This window comes from Triturus cristatus, chromosome 3_2 (assembly GCF_964204655.1).
Source record: "Triturus cristatus chromosome 3_2, aTriCri1.1, whole genome shotgun sequence".
Lineage (NCBI taxonomy): Eukaryota > Metazoa > Chordata > Amphibia > Caudata > Salamandridae > Triturus > Triturus cristatus.
Window position 1 is genome coordinate 742,281,413 of NC_140584.1, and position 22,413 is coordinate 742,303,825.

The window sequence follows — 22,413 nt, forward strand, 5'->3', positions numbered from 1 at the left end:
TGATATACGAGCTTTTTCCAAACGCATAAGATTTCCCTGCTCTGGAGATGCCTGCTACCTCTCGTCGCAGGGAGCCTACCTCACTTTTTTAACTCTTGGGTTTCTGCTCTAGAAGTGTGTAGTTCCTGTTAAAGAGCGGTAAGGCTCTCCAACAGTGAGGCGAGAACCACGTTAGTATCCATTGCTCAGGCTGACAACTTTCGTGGGCTTTGCAATCTGTCGGATGTCAGTGGCTCAAGAAATGCAACATAGCCACTAACCTCTGAAGATCGTCAGCGGGAACAATGGTCCGTAGAATGGCCTCTCTATTCCCCTAAGCGTAGTGACGAATAGCGCAATTCTAATGCGGCTCTGCGACACTACACCCTGGGGAAAGGGGAAGTGGAGAAAATAATAAATGCTGCTGCCCCACGATGTCCTACTTCTCCTGTTCACCCTCTAGCGTGTTGTGAGACGTGTAGAGATCTGGCGAGCAGGACTGTATGCACACAGGAGAGAGTAATCAAGGGGTTAGGGAGAGACAGTGCAGTAGCATTTACGATATACAACTGATACCCATACACCTGTTATCAGACTTACTGAGGATATCAAGGCAGGGTCTGTAATGAGGATCTGAGGGCCAGTGCAACCTAAAAGACTAGTTCGGGCGGTTGCTACTCCTCAGCCTGGAATCAAAAGTACGGTGTTATGGCAGCAGAGATAAACCAACACAAGTACTAGCAGACAAATGACCCACAAGGAAAATCTGTACGTGAGAGCCCTCTTCGTAACAGGAAAGTCAGTGATTCCACCTAAATACCTGAAATGACCAATAGTCCTCAGTTATTGGAAAATCCGGAGCTCAGCTGATTCCACCAGGGAGTATTCCACGGAGCTACAGCAGTCCTGCGGGGAGCACCATCCGCTCTGCCTAACTCCGGAACGCCCTGCTTCCTGGGTCCGCAGTAAATGAAGTTCTCTGGAACTCTTCTCGGGTAAGTGCCCTCACATGGAATAGGAGCGAGAAGTAACTCTGACAAGGAAACAGACCCACGCAACCTTGAGGATGAGGCGGGGCAAGGAGAACCAGATCCCAGGTCCCCTACGCGGAGCGCCAAAGGTGAGGGCGGCGTGGGGAAGCAGGAAACGTACCATAGAAGATAATACCGCTACGTGGCAGTCTGTAAGAAACAGCGGTTTCGTAACTGCAGCTTCTTCAGTCTTCAAACAAAACGGGAGCAGCGTAGAGATTCAAATCGGGCTTGAAGGTGATTGCAAAGCCCCGCGCCGTAACAGAGGCGGGGCTTTGTAGCCTCTGTACACGCCGTGAGGCGTGGATCCGTTTCCGGTTTTCCGGCCGTGGGGCGGCTGGGAGATGTAGTACCCAGCGCCTCGAGGGCATTTAGACGGATTCATGCTGCCTTGTTCACTGTCCCGTGGCTCTTGTATGGTAATCCTAACACAGGAATGCGTATACCGCTTTCCGTCCCTTGTGACCTTGCTAGCGATCGCTACACAATGACAGGGCATGCTTGGGTTTTACAAATGGTGATGGGCTTCCATATAGAGTTCCATGAGACTCCTCACCAACCTTCTCGCCCCAGACCTCTAGTTTTCTCCCACGAGAGTGCGAAGGCGGTAGGCCGAGAGATACAAGACCTCCTGCGAAAAGGGGCCATCGTGAGCACAACCTTACATCCCAAAGTTTCCTGAGCAATATCTTCCTTGTCGAGAAGCAGGACAAGGGGTTCAGGCTAGTGATCAACCTCAGAGACTTCAACCAGTGGGTGGTGTATTGCCACTTCAAAATGGAAGGCATTCATCTTCTCAGACATGTGCTACTGCCAAATGATTGGTTGGTTCAGCTTGACCTGAAAGACGCCTACCTTACGGTCCCAATATTTCTGCCCCACAGACGGTTTCGCCAGTTTCCATGGGACGAGCTCATATACGAGTTCACTTGTCTGCCGCTCGGACTGTCATCGGCTCCTTGGAATGGCTTCGGGCTTGAGGAGTATGCCTCATAGAGTACCTAGATGCACCTTGATTTCTCCACACCGACTGACTCAGAATCGTCTTCAGAATCTGGGTTTCACCCTGAATGACCAGAAATCAGTTTATGTGCCGGCACAACAAATGACCTTCTTGGGCTTCGCGATCGACATGGTACAGAAGTGCCTCGGATTGCCCCAACAGAAGATGCGTTTGATTCGCAGGAAACGGAGGCGTACCCTGGTGAGAGAGAAGTTCTCGCTACGCCACTTAGCTCAGATTGTCGGTCTGTTGTCATCTTTGATACAGGCAATCTATCCAGGGCCGTTGCATTATCGGGCCCTACAGCGTCTAAAGACGCAGCACTTGCATCGTGGCCTCCCGTACACACAGGAGATATCCCGGTTTCAGGAAGTACGTACGGAGCTCCACTGGTCGCTCGAGCATATGTAGTCCTGGAATGGAAGGGCCATTTTTGGGTAAGCCCCAGATCTGGTGATCGAATCAGATGCCAGTCGACTGGGTTGGGGCGCCCCCTGTGGAGATCTTACTACAGGCAGGCATTGGTTCGAGCACGAGCAATCGCTACACACATGCTTAGAGCTTCTGGCCAGATCCTTCGCAATTCAAAGTCTGGCGGCCAACAAGGTCTCCTGCACCATCCTATTGAAGATGGACAATATCTTGGCAGTGAGATATATCAACCGGTTAGAGGGCATGCGGTCCAAACTCCTGGCAGATTTGGCCAAAGACTTCTCGAACTAAAACTTTGTGCCTACCTCCTCCCCTTTTTCTGACCTAATTTTTGTTGGCTTTAGGACTCTGGGTACTTTACCACTGCTAACCAGTGCTAAATTGCATGTGCATTCTCTCCCTAAAACATGATAATATTGGCTTAACCACAATTGGCCAAATTAATTTACTTATAAGTCCCTAGTAAAGTGCACTACATGTGTCCAGTGTCTCTAAATTGAATGCTACTAGTGGGCTTGCAGCACTGATTGAGCCAACCACTTAAATAGCATTTTGAACATGCCTCAGGCCTGCCACTGCAGGACCTGTGTAAGCAGTTTACACTGCCATGTCGACTTGCCATTTAAAATCCCTTGTCAGCCTTAAGCTACCCTTTTATTACACATAAGACATCCCTAAGGTAGGCCCTAGGTAGCCCATAGGGCAGGGTGCTGTGTAAGTAAAAGGCAAGACATATACTTTCAAGTTTTACATGTCCTGGTAGTGAAAAACTCCCTAACTTGTTTTCCACTACTGTGAGGCCTACACCTCCCATAGGTTAACATTGGGGATTCCTTGTTACATCTAATAAGTGTAACTCCTAATTGGAAAGAGGTAGAGCTGTTATGTTAAGTAAATATGGAATGGTAATGATAAATTCTCTTTAATAGTAACATCTAATTTATCATTACAGTTTTAAAAATGCCACTTCCAGAAAGTTGGTATTTTCTGCTCTTAGCCTTGTAAGCTCGCTACCTGTCTCCAATACACGTCTGGGTTGGGTGACACCTGGGCCCTGCGCATTTCCTCTAGACAGCAACACACAAAGGGAGCTTAGGTGAGACTGATGGGCTAGCCACATCCCGATGGGCCATCCTGGGCAGGATGAGAGGGAGGAGCTAGGCACAGCCTCACGCTTACACCTGAATGGGCTGTGTCCTGACCCCATACAAAGGACTGATTAATCCCCTGTAGTGAGCCAGGACAGGAAAGGGAGTACCTCTGTGCACTTCAAAGCCCATCTTCAAAGTCTCTCCCCACTTCAAAGGAACAACTGGGAATAAGTACTGGACCTCTGACACCACCGACTCAGTACAATTCTGGACCTGTGGATACTCTGCCAGGAAGGAGGACTGTTGTGCTGCTGAAGGACAGCAGCTCTGCTGGACTGCTGCTCTGGAAGAACTGCTTTTCTGCTCTGCTGACTTGCCTGCTGCCTTCCTTGCCTGGGTGAGAAGGAATGGACCTACGCTACTAGAACCCAAGGTTGCTCAAAGATTTTGTCTGCCTGCCTCCTGTTGGAAGTCTCAGGGACATCAAAGATGTAGCCTTACGGCTAGAGCGGTTGACCTCAAAGCTAGGGAACCGTGTTCGAGTCTCTGCAACGACGCTCAACATCCTGTGATTCTGGGCAAATCACTTAATCTTCCGTGCTTAACAAAAATGAATGAGTCCTTGCGTAACGAAACTGGTGCTCATGTAAAGCGGTCTGATACCCATTATCTTCGGGTCTAGTTTGCGCTATATAAAACTCTACAAAAAAATAAAAAAGACTTCAATCCACTCATCAACAGCACCTGGGCTCTTCTCTCTGAGTGTCTTGCACCGCTAAGTGGTGTCAATCCAGGCCTGGGCCCTTGGAATTGGGTATAAAGTGCTGCAACTGCTAAAAACCATGCATCACCATTGTTGGGCGACCCTGAACCATCACATCTCCCGTAACGTCGACGCATCAGCGCTGCAGCCAGGATCAAGGACATCACTGGCTGCGTGGCTCAACAACAAAATATAGCCTACATCAGAGGGGTTAGATGACGACGCATTTCAGACTTGCGCAACTCAGAAATTATGCATCTCCGACACCCTAAGGATCAACGCCGCAGCATCGCCCCTGACTGCTCCTCGCATCTCGCCCTTGACACAAACCCGAACCAAGGTACTTTTTTCAGTGGGCCAGGGCTCGTCCCTGTATCCGACTCGCACTCCATCGCGGTCAGCCTTAACTTTTGGATTTGCCCATGTCTAGAGCACGCAGATAGCCCCGGATGGAGCTTTATGCTTTTAAACACTATATTTCAATATATTCTTTAAAAATGCATAACTCCGGTTCTACTTACTAGATTTTTAGCATTTTGGTCTTGTCTTGTTCAATAAATTGGGCTCTATTGTTCTATCCAGGTGTGGTATTTTTTGTGAGGTGTATTCACTGTTATACTGTTTGAAGTGTTGCACAAATACTTTACACATTGCCTCTCAAGTTAAGCCTGACTGCTCTGTACCAAGTTACCAGAGGGTAAGCACAGGTTAATTTAGGGTGAGTATCTGACTTTCCCTGATTAGGATTGTGGTTCCTGCTTGGACAAGGTGCACACCTCTGCCAACTAGAAACCCAATTTCTAACCAGGAGCTAATGAAATCATAATTTAGAGGGTCAGTCAGTACTACTTAACAACCAATTAACTATGTAGGCGAGACTGAGTAGCCAGAAATAAAAATAAAATACGATAACAGATAAAAAATTATAACAATTATCATTTTAAAAAACTGTAAATGCCTCCAGGCATTCCCTCTCTGTTAATAAAATGACAATTCGGAATCTAGGACTAGAGCAGGGTGAGGGAGAGCCACAGAGTGATGTGAAATAAAACTGAATACAGTTATGTATGAAAATCAACAAAATGAAGAAATACATAAAGCAGCACGTACTAACTGCCAAGTAAATGAGACACAAACCTCCAAGACTATGTCACATAATCCTGTCGCCACTCAGACGAAATTGCCAGTATTATGTGGCATAGTTAATGATTGCGATATGTTATGACAGCTCCAACATGTTTGAGCTTGGAGATTGATCGAAAATAGCAATATTTCTGCCTAACGATCCAAAATTCGGAACCATTTATTGGTCAAATGAAATGAGAATGAGCCCATTTTTATTTTTCTCTTTATACCTTTGTGTCACAGGGCTTCCTGCAAGGCTTGCAGCTGAGCAGAATCCACAAAGACGGGGATTCCTTCAGAGGCTCTGAGAGGGTATCATTGAATCGCACATTCACCTCAAAAGGACGATTCCAGCAGCTCTCCAGGAGCTTCGACTTCAGTTCAGAATATATCAAAGGGCTGAGGCAGGCAGTCTAAAAAAAGCCTCTGTCTTGATATGTGGTGATCAGAGGGGGGAAAGTGTTTCAAAAAAGTATCCTCATCAGTGTTGGCTATATAAAAAGAAGCACTGGCAAACTACTGGAATGATTACTTTTCTATCTTTATCGCAAGCATATCCAGAACAAAAAAAAAAAAACACAAGAAAATGTGCTTCTGTTTAAATAGAGCGCTTGCAAGAAAAATGTATAATTAAAATAAAATACCATTGGATACAATTTAACTAAAAGTCTATAGATGGTTCGTAGCAGGTAGGTGTACCAATAAAAGGTATAGAAACCCCTTTTAAGTTTTAATACCCTTCACAGCAAAGTAAGATTCTTATTAATTCAAAGAAAAAGCACCATTAACTTTAAATGATTGTAACTTAAGAATATAAGAATATAGTTTCAACACAGAAGGATGTCTAGAAAATAAAAAGGGTAAAGAATTGAATTAAAAAAACATTGGCAAAGTAAAGTATTGTTCCAACAGACCTTGCACTGAAGTGCACTTCTGTTTAGGTTGATGTGCATGTGATTAGGTGCAATGCTGCATCTGGCAGAGCAAGAGCCCCAGTGGCTGAAGTGGGTTCATGCACTGCCCCACGTTGTATGCTGTGGTGGGCGGAAGCAAAATGTGAATGACCGGTGAACTGACCAATGAATCAAAAATGCAGATTCAAAGCCTCACTACTTACATATGTAGGCACTTTATTAGGTATGGCCTCTGGACGGCTTGGGCTTTCATGCCAGCCCAAGTTTTTAAAGAAAAATACAATTTTGATTTGGTCTTTCACTTTGTTTACAGAGAGTAACTAAATTACTAAACATTCACCTTGTTCTGTGAGGCTCTTGGAGCAGTCTAACCTGTTTTTTTTGCCGAAGAGCAGCATCATGGTGCTTGTAAATTAAATTCATGTTTATGTAGATATAGACACTAACATGTGAAATACATTTCCAAGTTTTTTTAAATAACTTACACTTAAAGGCTGCCCTAATTTTCCACGCTGTCTTCTTTGACGTTAACTGCTTATGCGTGATTGCAGTGGGACATACTGTAATATATAATATATAGGAGAATTAACCCCCTGCCGTACATTATAAGGATTCTACACGTCACTGAGGAGTTCCATGGCCACATAGAGGAACGAGGCCAAAGGCAGAGGGTACTTTATTCCTTATAACACATGGTCACACCATCACCATTCACATAAACCACTTTTACCCTTGGTGTGGTGCTCTTTCTCATGAAAGAGATAGGATGTTTGCAAAGAAGAAGTACACAATTAGAATCACTAGTGAAAACACCAAAAAGCAGTTAGATATATTTTTGGTGAAAAGATATTAAAATAAGTTTAATTCAAGTCAGACATAAACAAACGCTGTAGCTCAGAATGTGCAGAAACATGCTAATAGTCTATCCTATAATTTCCTATAATTAGTAAAGAGTCGACAAAATAAACATGTTGCCATAAATATTTCCTTTCTGCTTATCACTGTTTATCTAGATAAACAGAGCAGAAGAAGAAGAAAACAGCAAGTTTCCTTTTCATTTTTCTGAAGTGCAGCTTTAATTATGTAACATGCCCTGCCTTACCGCTTTCTTGCTGACTCTGGTAGTAGGCATTTTGATGTCTTAATTCAACTGTAATTAGTGATTACAGTTGAGCAGCTACATAATTTCCTTATTCCAGGTAACTAGGGACATCAGAAGCTGCATGTAATGTGGAAATTAGAGACCGGTTTTTATACAGGGATCGGGGGCTCCAATGTATAATGTATGGGACAACATCCACCCTGCCCTACATTTTAGGGACACTTCAAGTTACAGAGGAGTTTCATGACCATTTAAAACAATAAGGCCAAAAGCTAAATTCCTTTACAAGGTCATGAATCTATGAGGTGAATTGCAACAGCCTTATGAGGTATAGGAGAGGGGATTTTATTTCCCAGAATAGATGGTCACACCATTGCCCTCCCCTCAAACCACTGAAATCCTTTGTGTCTTGTGCTTTCAAGTTCATTAGAGAAAAGAAGAATACAAGCAGAATCAGTAGTGCGAAATTAAACACAGCTAAAAGCTGTTGGCAATTTTTGCAAAAACAGTTATTAGAATCATTTAGTGTAAATCCAATTTTAAACAATGCTGCATCCCAGAATGTATGGAAACATGCAGAGATTATATGTTTCATGTACCGACTTAGAGCATGGAAAAAATAAAAACGTTCCTATAAATATCTTTTTTGCTGCTCACTTCATGTTTTTGGAGATCCTGTTTCTCAGGCCAGATGTCTGATCAGAGTCTGCTTTCGATGGTGTTGTGCCCCGGAGGCTTAAGAGCTCTGCGATTAAGTATTCCCAGTGTGTTATTCGGTCAGTTGTGCCTGTTGCTTTTGACTGAAAAATATCAGTTGCTGTTTTTGACAGAGATTCCGCAGTTGTTGCTACACATTTGATCCTCCTTAAATTTAAGGTAAAAGTAGGCACCAAATCTAATTCTTGTTGGATGGCGGATTTTGCGGAGGCTGACAGAATTTCCTGTGGTCGATTGTCGCTGCCCCCCTTGTCCCCCATTCTGAACCCAATAAGGAAGGTAAACAGAGAGACTTGCAAACGTGTTGTCTAATATTGAACATGATGAATTGGTGTAGTGTGAGGGAACCAGGGGAAGAGTCCTCAGGGAATCTCCTGTTGAGAGCTCTGAGGTTTAGATTTTCTAGATCTTCCAAGAGACGGTTTTTCTTGCAGTTCTTGCTTACGATTGCAACATCCCACCACAATGCGCCCCGTCAGAGTGAAGAGAGGATGGCGGTCTCTTCATTCCCCCGATGTGCCAAAGAGATGTTGATTTAGGTCCCCGGTTACAATGAAATATGGGGTGTCCATCTCAGATATGAAGCTGGATACTTTGGCAACTAAGTTTTCTGAGTCTTTGGTTTTCAGTTTTGGGTTGACGTAAGTGTTGACTAGGACCACCTTGTCTTGCCCTCCATAGAGAGAGAAGGCGATCTTCACTGTGGAGGTGGCCGGTGCAGGGGAGCCGACGAGAGCCGCTGAGGTGACTCTTGTTGTGGAGACGTAGGTAGTCAGCCCTCCCGAGTGGTGTCCAAATTTGTTGCTCATTGTGGCAGGTGTGGAAAAACACATATAGCCCTGGATGTGATGCGGTAGTGTGAGCCATCCTGCATCATAATGATGTCGAAAAGCTTGAGGTATTGCAAAATGTCCTGATCCTTGGTTTTTGTCGACAGACCGTTTATGTTCCACAAGCAGAGAGGAAGTAAGTTGGCGTCTGCACCATCTATAAGACTATTTTGTGTTGGTTGTCATTGCCTTCCTGCGGAGATGGTTATTGTCTGAGTGATTGACCTGAAGGCAGGCGATCTGCTCCGCATGGCAGGTGCTGCCCAAGAGCTATTTTGTCTGTCCGTCCTCAAATTGGCCCCCCACTGGGGTGATTGACCTAGCACCCCTCTAAGCACTGAATTTGGGACCCCCTGAGGTTTTATGGATGCTGACCTCCAAATGGGGGCCAGGAAAGGTGGTGGATGCGCTGAAGTTAGATACGGTGCAATGTCTATCCCCCAAGATTTGAGGATGCCCTGTTCAGCTATAACTTTCTGAGTGACTGTTGCTGATTTTCATGTGGCTTTAGTGGCCTCTGGCATTGAGGGGTCTGCGGGGCGCATAAATACTATCGAAAATAGGTCAGTTGAGTTCAGATCAGTCAGAGTTGGAATTGTTTGCAGCAGCCTTAGAATATTCCCCCTGTTCAAAGTGTCCTGATGTTCTCTTGATGTAAACATGGGATAAAGGAGAGTGGCATGGGTTGCGTCGAACAAGTTACTTATCTTCGGTAACGATATATCTGTAAGAAACATTAGTTAGTTAGATTCCTTACCTTAGAATATCCCCAGGCGTCAGGCAGGATCCGGAAATATTTTCGTCAGCAATACTCCTGCGCGTCGCTAGGCGTCGGCTCTGCGTCCATCGTCGGCGTCGTGATCGCCGGGATGACGTCGGAGTTCTTAGACGCCGCCCTCGCGCGCTGACGTCAGGTCTTGTACATAGCTTTCCGCGCCAGGAACGCAGAGCCATGCAAGAAACAGACACTGGTGCCAAGAATCTAGGGCCCTGAAAGGGATGACCTTAACCCTAGATATCAGTTCGCAGAATGGGGAGGATGGGTGGGGCGGTAAGGAATCTAACTAACTAATCGTTACCAAAGGTAAGTAACTTGTTCATCTGAAAGAAACACGTTAGTTAGATTCCTTACCTTAGAATAGATTCCCCAGCAATACCAACCCCGGCGGTGGGTCTGCGAACCAAGATCACACCAGGAAGTCCTGGAGAACGGAATGGCCAAAGAAGCCGTCTCTCTCCGGACTTGGCTGTCCAGGCAATAATGCTTGGCAAACGTGTGCAGCGAGGCCCACGTTGCTGCCTGACAAATGTCCTGCAGAGGGACTCCCCCTCCCAGGGCAGTAGTAGCCACTGTGGCCCGAGTGGAATGGGCCTGCAGCCCCACAGGAGGTTCCTTCTTAGCCAAGGAATAACAGGCCTTGATGCACAAAACTTGTGCACTGCCCACCCCTTCTTAGCGCCCGCGTAGCCAACAAAGAGTTGGTCGTCCACCCGGAACGGTTTTGTGTGGTCCAGATAGAAGGATAGCGCTCGTTTTGGGTCCAGACGGTGGAGCCTCTCTTCCTCTTTCGAGGGATGCGGAGGCGGAAAGAATGTGGGCAATATAAAAGACTGGCCAATGTGAAAGGCAGTAACCACCTTAGGGAGAAAGGAAGGACGAGTCCTGAGAACAACCTTGTCCGGATGGACAGAGAGGAAAGGAGGCTTAGAAGAAAGAGCCTGGAGCTCACTCACCCGTCTGGCAGAGGTGATGGCAACCAGGAAAGCAGTCTTAAGAGTCAGAAGACGAAGAGGACAATTATGAAGTGGCTCAAAAGGAACGCACATCAGATAGGTCAACACCAGGTTCAAGTCCCACTGAGGCATCACGAAAGGGACAGGAGGAAACATATGAGTAATGCCTTTAAAGAATCGAGCAACAACAGGGACTTGAAAAGAGAAGGCTGATCAGGAAGCCGTAAGAAAGCAGAAACAGCTGAAAGATATCCCTTGAGGGTGCCCAGAGCAGGGCTTCTTAAAGAGGGGCGGAAAGGGGATCCACAGCCCTTGCTGTGCACCATGCCACAAATTTATTCCACCTGCAGGCGTATACCGTTTTAGTGGAGGGACGGCTGGCTGCCAGAATGACACCACAGACTTCAGGAGCAAGTCAAATGGCATCAACTGTCGCCGCTCAATCTCCACGCATGGAGGTGGAGGCTGGACAGGTTCGGGTGGAGGACCGTCCCTGCTACGACAGAAGGTCCACCTGAAGAGGCAGTGGAATCGGGGGATCGATGGATAGACCGAGTAGCTCGGTGTACCAGTATCTTCGTGCCCAATCCGGAGCCACAAGGATGACTTGGGCCCGGTCGCGCCTGATCTTCTTCAGCACTCTGGGCAGAAGTGGTATAGGCGGAAAGGCGTACAACAGACCGCAACTCCACTCGTGACGAAAAGTGTCTCCGGGCGAGTGCCGCCTTGAAAATTCCAATGCACAGAACTGATGACATTGCGCATTCTCTTCGGTGGCGAATAGATCTAACTGAGGCTCTCCCCACTGGCGAAACAGGCCTTGTGCCACGTCCGAGTTCAGACGCCATTCGTGATCCATCATGCACCGGCGGATGAGTTCGTCCGCTCTGGTGTTCAGAGAGCCCGCCAGGTGTTGAACCGCCAGGGTGATGCCCTGACGTTCCAGCCATGTCCAGAGGCGCAGAGCCTCCTGACAAAGGGTCCACGACCCCACCCCGCCCTGTTTGTTGCAATACCACATGGCGCTGCACTACACTTCCCCGAACAGAGGGAAGGAATGCCTTTAGTGCAAGCCGGATCGCCCGCAGCTCTAATAGGTTGATATGGAGCCGGGACTCCGCCGGAGACCAGAGGCCTCTGATCTCCGCCTCTCCCATGTGGCCCCCCCATCCCAGGAGGGACGCATCCGTCACCACTACGTGCTCCGGGTGGGGTAGGGAGAGGGATCTGCCACTGACCCAATCGCGGTCCATGTGCCACCACTGCAACTGTCTTGCAGAGCCCTCCGAGATCAGGACGTGGTCAGACAAGTTGCCCCGATGTTGAGCCCACTGGAACTTCAGGTCCCACTGCAGAGCCCGCATCCGCCATCTGGCGTGATGTACCAGCAGGATGCAGGAGGCAATCAGACCCAGCAGCCGCAGCACCAACCTGACCGAAACTCGGGACAAAGGCTGAAAGATCGGAATCGGAGCCTGAATATCCCGAACCCGCTGTTCCGGAGGATACACCCGAAACTGCGCAGAGTCCAGAACAGCTCAGATGAAATGGAGCTTCTGGGAGGGACTCAGATGCGACTTCGGCACGTTGATGGAGAACCCCAGCAAATGCAGGAGGTCGGCCGTAGTCTGGAGGTGGGAGACGACTGCTTGGGGCGAGCCCGCCTTCAACAACCAGTCGTCGAGATAGGGGAAGACTGGAACCCCTAATCTGCGCAGATGAGCTGCGACCACCGCAATCACTTTCGTGAACACCCGAGGGGCACTGGTGAGGCCGAAGGGGAGCAAGGTAAACTGAAAGTGCTCGTGGCCTACCGTGAACCGCAGGTAACGCCCGTGGGCCAGCAGGACGGGGATGTGGAAATATGCGTCCTGCAAGTCCAACGCTACTATCCAGTCTCCAGGGTCTAGGGCAGTCAGAAACTGAGCTAAGGTGAGCATCTTGAACTTCTCCTTCCGGAGGAAGGCGTTGACGCTCCTGAGGTCCAAGATAGGGCATAGGCCCCCTGTGTCCTTCATGGGAACCAGAAAGTAGTGGGAATAACAACCCCAACCTACTTCTGTGCCAGGAACGCACTCGATGGCCCCCTTGGCCAAGAGGGCCATAACTTCCACATGCAGAAGTTGCAAGTGATCCCCCGACATGCGGTGGGACTGCGGTGGCATGGCTGGAGGGGTCGCCTCGAAGGGGAGGGAGTAGCCCCTTCGGACGATTTGCAGCACCCACCTGTCCAATGTGATGGTACGCCAGTGGAGGAGGTGATGGCGAACTCTGCCTCCCACTAGCGTGAAATGGGCCTGAATGCTCGGACTAGGAAGGCTTTGAGGCAGATGCTGCTGGGGCAGATGTGGGCTGACCGGCTCTCTGTCCCCCTGCTCCGCCTCGGCGGAATCCACGTCCGCGACCGTGTTGAGTCTGGTTCTGCGGCCTGTGGCTAGACGGACGTGATGGGGCGCCCCTTCCTTGGCCACGAAAGGGGCGAAAAGCGGAAGTTTGCGGGCGCGGGCCGAGAGGCCCAAGGACTTGGCCGTAACCCTGGAGTCCTTAAAGCACTCCAGCGCACTATCCGCTTTGTCGCCAAAAAGGCGACAGCCATCGAAGGGCATGTCCATGAGGGTGCTCTGGACATCCCCGGAGAAATTCGTGGACCTCAGTCAGGCGTGGCGACGAATCGCCACCGTGGTCGCAATTGCCCTACCTAGCGAATCCGTTGTGTCAAGCCCAAATCGTATCGAGTACCGTGCTGCATCCCGCCCCTCAGCAAGAGCCTGGGCGAGCCATGTCTGGGTCTCCTCCGGACACTGGGGCAGCATGTCTGCCACCGTATTTCACAAGGAGTGGGTGTAACGGTCCAAATGGCCCGCGGTGTTGATAGACCACAACCCCAAACTAAGGGAGGAAAACAGTTTCTTCCCAAACTGTTCCAACCTTTTGGATTCCAGATCCGGAGGAGCAGACGGGAAGGCGGTCTGGGAGGTAGAGGCCTGGATAACCAGGCTCTCAGGGGTGGGGTGCACCAACAGAAAGCTGGGGTCGCCCGGTGCGGGGCGGTGGTGCCGGGCCACGTTCCAGTCCACAGGAGGGACTGTGGAGGGCTTGGACCAGGTGCCCATCAGAACGTCAGTCAGTGCTTCATTGAACTGCAGCAGAGACTTCGAGGAGCTTACTGGCGGTTGAAGCATTTCAGTGAGGAGGTTAGTCCTCATGGCCACTGCAGGGAGCTCCAGATGAAGGGCTTTGGCAGCCCAGCGCAGCGCCACAGAATAGGTAGCACCCTCCTCCATAGCCACGGAGGGAGGAGAGATGAAGCCAGTGTCGAGACCACTGGCATCCCCCAGCTCTTCTGCCCAGTCCTGATCAAACTGCCACTGTTGTGCCAGAGGGTCCTCAGACCCCTCCCAGTCGTCCCAGTCATCCGACTCCTGGTAGACAGGCTGCAAGGTCAGAGCCGGGCGGCGGATGAATTGCTCATCCATCGGCGCCGGACCCGGACCGGGACTGAACCGGAGGACGACGTCGTCCGAAGACGGCGCTGGGGGCAGCACCGAAGGGGTCGGCGCCGGGGGCAGCACCGAAGGGGTCGGCGCCGGCAGAGGGGTCGTTAGGTCAACCGGCGTCGACCGGGATCCAGGCCTGGATCCCACGGGGGCCTGCGGCGTCGGGGCCGAAGTCAACAACGGCGCCGGGACCGGAGCCGCCGGCTTGCTAGGCCTCCCAGTCGGACCTGCGGGGCCCGAAGGCGCGCCAGCAGGCCTCGACGGCGAAGCGAGACTCCTCATGGCCACGAGGAAGTCTCGGATCTCCGCCGGAGTCGCATTAGGCCCAGGGACCGGAGGGTATGGGGCCGGATGTGACTCCTGCGGCTCCGACGGAGCCGCGCGGCTGGTGCCACCCGAACCCTCAGCCGAGTCGCGCGACCGGCGAGGGGAGTCAGAAGAGCGATGTCACCTCTTCGACTTCTTACTGTGTCTCGACTTACCGGAATGCGAGGACTTCGATTCAGACGAGCAGTGATGGCTGCGACTGCCGGATCTCGAGCAGCTTGCGGGACCGCCTAGCCTTCGAGGTCAAGGCCCGGCAGTCAAGGCACGACTCGGCATCATGGTCGGCCCCAAGGCAGTAGAGACACCGACGGTGGTGCTCCGTGACCGACATCAGGCGATGACATGCGTCGGACGGCTTGAAACCGGGAATCCCTACCGGCACCAGGAGTCGAGGTCGACTCGAAAGAGGAACCAAAAAAATTCAAAAAGTTTAGTCAAAAAGTGACTAAAGGGTATGCTCTTACCGGATCTGCGCTTACTGGCGCGGAAAAAAGAACTGACGTCAGCGCTAGAGGGCGGCGTCTAAGTACTCCGACAACGTCATCCCGGCGATCACGACACCGACGACGGACGCGGAGCCGCAGACGACGCCTAGCAACGCGCAAGGGTATTGCTGACGAAAATCTTTCCGGATCCAGCCTGACGCCTGGGGATATTCTAAGGTAAGGTATCTAACTAACGTGTTTCTTTCAGATATGCGTGTCTCCCTGCAGCGATATTAGAGGTCATTGGCAGGCGCTGGGGTGCCACGTTGGCAAATGCCTTTGCCTGGGTTTCCCTGCTCCTGCTCAGCAAACTTGCAGTTATGTTCCTTGGCTGTATCTCAAGTGTTGTTGGCCTGGAGCTTGCCTCTGTAGGGGACTGCTTAGGGAGGTGCAGTGTGTACTGTTCAGAATGAACTGCGTGGTGCTCTCTCTGAACTACATGGTGCCTTCCAGACCTTGGGTCGGTCGGTAAGGACAGGTTTTCCGGGTTGTGCACTGCCGTCCAGGACTCTCCAATATTGCAATTGGGGACTTCAGTGCCGGTCTCCTTACTTGTATCCTTTTGTAACTTAGAACTCTTTGTGGCTGCCACAAGTGACACTGATTTAAACCCCTTCATTGCTGTAGGCTGTCGCGATTGCTCTGAAGTTGAGAAGAGGGGCAGAGGCCCTCCGTTTGGGTCTGATAGTTCAAGCCTCAGCTTGATGCTGCTCTGGAGAGCCTTTTTAAATTGAGGTGAAGCTATATACCCATTTCCATTGTCTCTTTTATTTGACATGTGCTCCTGTTTCGGGTTTTGCGAGAAAAAGGGGCCTCCTTGGTCCGATTGATTATTTGGCAGGGGGTCTCTGGTATGAATATATTGACTGAACCAGGTTTAGACAGGAGTTGTGTGCGTTGGTGGGAGAAAATTGGGTAGAAGATGGTGGGGTTCTCATCGATATTCTGATTACGCCCTTTCCTTCTCCGTTGGCGTTGTTGTTTGGCATTTAGATTCAAGGCATACATTCCTTCTTGGGGCTCTGTCGTCAAGTATTTATGAGTCCCTGGCAGCCCGGCAGATTCCTTGGTAACCACTCCAGTCTGCTGATTTTGGTGATGCAGTGTGCCACTGTTCAGGGTTTCCTGGTGCCCCTCGAGTGGTCCTGGTGCCATGGAGCTGCCGCTTAGCAGCTTGTTTTCGGATCCGATTGTTGCAGGACTCATCTCCCTTAGTAGATTATTTAGCATAGAGGGCAGAGTAGATAGTTTGTCAACTATGTAGCTGCATCAGCAATTGAGTTGGACCTCAGATTGAGCCCTCGTACTTAAGCTGTTAAGGGCCCCCAGTTTCTCATCGATGCCTGCGGTGAACAGAGCCAACGTGTTTAAGAGTGAGAGTTGGATATACATCTTTTCAGACTGATATTGGAGCACCTCAACTGCCAGTTGTATTGTATATAAGAGGAGGCCCAGGTGCCGCTGACTTGCTCTTTAGGGGGCGTCCCCCTCTTGAGTTTGTCTTTGGACTCCTCCCGGCCCTTTGGCTGGGGCTTTGGGAGCGCAGTTGAGGAACCTTGTCTGGGGAGGCGCTCTGTTGCGAGTCAGGTGAGTAAGCAGCGAGCATTTCCTCCCATTCTTGTGTGTTCAAATAGGATAATGCTGCCTTCCCCCCATCTTGACAGATCGGCTCAGCGGACCCCCCTGGTTCTTCAGAAGGTCTAGGCGGGGGGAGTGATATCCAGAGTTGTGAAGGTGGAGGCTGTGGGGTTGATACATTTGTGGCTGCAAGCCGCTGCGATGCTGCAGGCGCGGCATTCCTGCATGTCGATAGTTGACTGAGGCTGCTTTCAAGGCCTTGTTCTGCCTGCTGGACCCTCTCAGAGCGTGTTGGACATATGGCATTGTTCTCCTTTTGCGTCAGGGAAAGACAGACCTCTAAGGCGCATTCTAGAGTACATATTGAAGCGGATTCTGATTGGTTAGACTGCATGGACCTTTTGTGGCAGTGTTCCTCTTGTGTGAGACCCGAATGGCTAGCTGCCTTTGAGAGTGAGAGCTTGTGAAATAGTGGTGCCGGCTCTGTGGCCTGTGGTAAAGCCTGTTCCAGTACTGATTCTGATTTTAATTTTGATTACGGTTCTGAGCAGTTGGTTGCCCGGCGTTTGCTTTGGCCTTGATGTGCTAGTGCTTGTGAGTTAATCGAGCTCCGGGTTCCTTGAAGCTGTGCGAGGCTGGAAGGGAGCTGATTTTTTTCCGCTGTGCTAAGTGTGACCTTTGGGAGCCCTAGCTGGCTATGGCAGGTAGAGCAAGGGGTGCTGTGGTTGCAGCAGATCTCTAGTGCCCTTGGGCCCACTGGCGATGTGAATATTATTGTGGCTGAATTATTACCTAGTGGCGGACTTGATAGCTCCCCAGAGCTAGCGCAAACCTTCTCTTGAGCCTGTAGAGTTGATGGAGTCAGCTTATCTTGTAGGGAAAGCAAAGGGGACTGCAGACCTTTGAGGGTAGCATTGCTCGAGTAGATTGAAGAACATGCGTCAGTGTAGAAGCTGAATTTTGTATAGATTTTCTGTTGGGTTAAGTCAGTTGAAACTCTTAGCAGGGCCTGTCTTTTGATGCAGGGTCTGTTGTGATTAATGCAGAGCCGGCGCTGGGCTGAGCAGGGGGGCATGATTTTAGTTTTTTCCCTTTCTTCGCCGCATGCCTCTGGGAAGTGGTCACTCTGGCTTTCCCCGACCTCATATATACCCGCACATGGGCTGCTGGTCGGGCTGGAGAAAAAGGGGAAGATAGCTGCAGGCTCCGGACTTGGGCTCCGGGCTGAAGAGTTGTTGGTCTGATATTAAAAGTGTAAGTTATGTAGACCGAGGTCCAGGGGTCCGTTTGCCTTCTGTTTCGCAGTCAAGCACCACTACCACTGAGCAAAGGGTCTGGTTCAGGGTTGAAGGAAAGCAGTAGAAGGAAGAGCAAAAGACCAACCCCCGGGGGGGGGGAGGGACGGGAGGCTGGAAGTCTGGAAGTCTGTGCCATCAGCAAGGAAGCTGTCTGCCAGCTCCAGCCAGCCACAGCAGGTGTCAGATATTCATTTGGCTGCCTGAAGAGCTCTTACAGTTCCACAGTGTCCCGTAGTGGCAGCGGATTTAAAATTTCCAGCTGTAGCTGGCGTGTCCAGGTTAGGCTTTTGGGGTTTGCCTGAAGTTTTGATTTTCCCTGACGTTTTGCCAGGAGGGCAGGAGGGGGAAGTGGTTTGCGTTTGCGAGTTAAGGGTTTAGGGAGATGCGAGGGTGATATTGCGGGTTAAGGGTTTAGGAAGATGAGAGGGAGATGGCTGGGCCGTTTCTGCGGGGGACCCGAGCTCACACTCTACGGCAGCGAGTACGCCGCTGCCCTCGCTGCCCTACCTGACCCCCGTTGAGCGCCTTCCTCCTCAACCGCTCCTCCTCCCTGCTCCTCCTCCGCTCTGCTGTCCCGCACCGCTGCTCTGCTCTGCCCTGTTTCCTGCTTCCGCTACCTGAACTGCTTACTGCTTACTTATACTTATTCTTCCACTTCCTGAACTGCTTACTTATACTTATGCTTCCCTTTCCTTCTATCTGTCAGCTCTAGCAGTAGGCACTGTGATATCAGAAGTCAACTGTAAAAACTTATTACAGCTGAGCAGCTAGCTAATTTAATAAATATAGGCAAGTAGATGAGTCACAACTCAATAATAAGGAAATTAAAGGTGGGTTTTTATAAATGAATTTCAGTCTCCATGTATTTATAACACGAATAATATTTTTTTTCCATTTAAAAAAGATTTCTTCTGTGATCTTTGCTTTGTTATGTTCCCTTCAAGCATTTTTCCATTTCTTGTAACCTTACTGTAGTCCATGGTAAGTACCCGGACAACAGTAAACTAGTTTTTTTAATAAAAAGTATTACCTGCCGGATGTGCATTTTATTTTATGCTTAATATGTTTTCTTTATCTAAATGTTAAAGACAGTGTTGTAGGAGATTATCAGCACCACCAGCACTGCTCCATTATCTCTACTAGTCCACTTTTAACGCTACTACATACCCATCACTATAATCAGCATCTAGTCTTCTGCTACTTTCATCACCATAACCACTCCTACTTCTCTACATCATGTCCACCATTACCAGTAATACAAACTTCACTTCTGCATTGACGACCATCACCCCTATATTTGCTAATAACGATGCCATGTTATCAATCAACACTTTCCCCACCACAACTACTCAGACTATCACCACCGCCATTGTTACCACTACTATCAAAATGAACAGAAATGTCATAACCACTACCCCCATCACCACCACTACCATCAATATCATTAATCTATGCCACTGTTAATATACCACATCACAAATATTTAATACTACCATCATATCCACACCACTATCAACAATACAACCATAACTTCTAATACCAGCATCATTATCACTATTATCGTCCCCACTATTACACCTATCACCACCACCGCCACTGCAACATCACCAACACTAATACCCCCATCAATACTACAATCACTACCTCCTCCACTACTACCATCACCACAACTGCTGCTACTATTACTACCAAATCACCACAATTTCTACTGCCATAACTAAAAGCAATAAAATCTCTAGTACCACAATCCCAACAACCAGTATTACTACTAACAGCCACAATTACCACCAACATCAAACTCTTCTTATGTGTCTGCAAGAGTAGTGGGTCTTTGAGGGTGTTGTATAAGAGAAACAATGATGTGGCGTGTTTATGTTTGCGGCAGGCTGGAATCGATTTTAGTTATTGAAAAGGACAATACTTGTTGTCTTTGCCTATGCTTGCTTATGAATATTTTTTGATTACAGGAAATAGATCAAGTTGTGTCTGGGCCAGATCAAATCAGCAAGTCCATCTATGAAAATCTCTGGCTCGTTCGAGTTCACATACGACGTGCGCTCCTAAAACACCTTGGACTAATGTACATGTTTTTACGTTTCAGGTGCTGCAGTAATGTGCTACCAACAACCTGGAGTGGATTAAATCCTTCCTGGCAAACAGAACCTTTCAGATCGCATCAGCACAGGCCGAGTCAGACACCTTACCTGCAGATCATGGAGTGCCGCAGGGGTCCATCTTGAGCCCTCTGTTTTTTAATATCTATCTCAAACCACTGGTAGAACTTGTTGAAAAGCTAGGGCTAACGCTCATGAACTACGCCGATGACACCCAAATCATTTTTTCCCTGTCGAATTCTTGTCCCCACTCCCCGTCGTTACTCAAGGAAGGATTACTAAAAATATTGAACTGGATGACAGCAAACCAGTTAAAACTGAACGGCGACAAGACGGAAATTCTGATCTTGGGAAAAGACAAAGATCTCTGGAACCCCGCGCATTGGCCAGAACAGATGGGCATCCTTCCTACCCCGGTGTCCCATGCTCGAAATCTGGGCTTTGTATTAGACAACGCCTTATCCATGGACAAGCAGGCCAGTAAAGTTACTGGATTGTGTCTCACCATAGCTAGATGGTTGAGGAAAATCTTGTGGATGTTGCCTATGTCAACACAGAAGACCGTAGTCAATGCCCTTATCACATCAAGGCTTGACTACGGCAACATCCTATATTTAGGCGCTAATAAATCTGTCATTGGACGACTACAAGTTGCGCAAAACGCTGCGGTCAGACTCCTGTGTAAGATTCCTAGGAACGCTGGAGTCTCGAACCACCGCCGGGACCTTCATTGGCTCAGGATAGAGAACAGAGTTCGTTTCAAGGCCTTGAACTACATGTTCAAAATAAAAACAGGAGGAGCCCCAAAATACCTCCAATCCCTTGCTTGCCTCTACACGCCAAAGAGAAACCTCCGGTCCCAGACAGCAGCATGCTTCTGTATACCAAGGTTTAAACGTGCAAGATCAGGGGGCAGATCTTTTGCCTACCTTGGACCCTCCCTGTGGAACACGCTTCCACCAGGCATTCGGAAGGAAGATAACTATTATAGTTTTAGAAAGCTTGTAAAGACCTGGCTGTACGAACAATAAACACCTAAAATCTCCCTCTGTTTCTGTCTCTCTTTCTAGCTGTGTCTAGGCGCCGGGAAACCCTTCTTGGGTAGCTGTTGCGCCCTATAAATTGACAAAATAAATAATAAATAAATAAACAACCTGACATACACAATGCTCCTTGCATACATCAGTACCTGCCTATTATTAAGGAGAGGCCATGTTGATCTGCAGTGTCATTTACATTCCTGTATGTTGCACCAAGTCAACAGTTCAAGCAACACCAGCTTTAGCACTGGTGGCCCCGGTGCAACAATCATTTTTGGCACCCTCATACCCCATGACCACCTCCTCGGATTCTCTCACTACCACCGGGCAAAGGTGCCCCTCATCTCTCCAATCATAAGTCATTGATAAACAAAGCTCCCCCCGCCCCCTTGAGGTCAGCGGATTCCCTATAGTTCAGCGCCAAGTGCGGTTGCACCGGTCGCACTAACTTAAAGCCGGCCCTAGCGGCAAGACTGGAACACTGCCCTGGCACTCAGGTATCATTCCGAATGCTTCCTTCACAGGTCACTCTATAAACCTGCACTCCTCCCACCATGCATATAGGACAGGCTTGCTGCAAACTATACATCGACTGTGCAGCGCTTCCAGCCACACCAATGGTAGCAATGCCTCAAAAATGCTAATTCCAATGCAAAGCAATACAAGACCAGTTAATCACGATGCTTCCAAAATATTGTGATCTGCTTATGACATTAAAAGCTGCTCACGCCTGAAAATGAAATACTTTTTATTCTGCAAAAAGTAATCCAGGGGAGCCAGGAACTAAGATAAGATGACTTAGAATTGGTAAACAGAGAACAGCACATTGCAAAAAAAAATAATTGTTAATGAGCAATTCAACAAGCATGTAAAATCTAGAAGACTTATTAATACTCCTTGATTAGAGAAAAGTGCAATGCACATTGGTTGGCTTTAAGTTACATTATGACTGAAGATGGAATCGAGGATCAGAATTATAAATTCAAACAGTGAAAAATACCTGTTAATCTTGTCTAAGTGTTCAGAAAGAATAAACTGCTTTTCTTCACCAGATTTGGACTGTTTAAAAGAGAAAATTAAACTTATCAGTTTCTAACAGAAATCTGTGCTTAAAAGAAGCAATGATTTAGGAACAACATAGTTATGCAGAACATGCTAAATTATACAATTGTATGCATGACTGAGCTCTCAAATGCAAATTATCAACCATATGGTACTTTTAACTGTATTTGTAATATGCACAGACGGTTAAGACCCATACAAGCAATATAGACTCATTCAAATGGCAATGATGCACTGATCATAGGATTCAAAGTTGTAGTATTTATATATTTATTTGTTTGAAAACTCATT

At 48.6% G+C, this 22,413-nt stretch overlaps 1 protein-coding gene across 1 annotated transcript in view; it reads right to left on the reverse strand.

Annotated features, from left to right (window-relative positions):
• HIBCH (3-hydroxyisobutyryl-CoA hydrolase) overlaps window positions 1–22,413 on the reverse strand; it is a 951,762-nt gene that overhangs the window by 252,289 nt on the left and 677,060 nt on the right. The window contains exon 10 of the mRNA XM_085648807.1: window positions 22,061–22,119. Coding sequence (XP_085504933.1) covers window positions 22,061–22,119 — 59 coding nt within the window. The remainder of the gene's footprint in view (window positions 1–22,060; window positions 22,120–22,413) is intronic.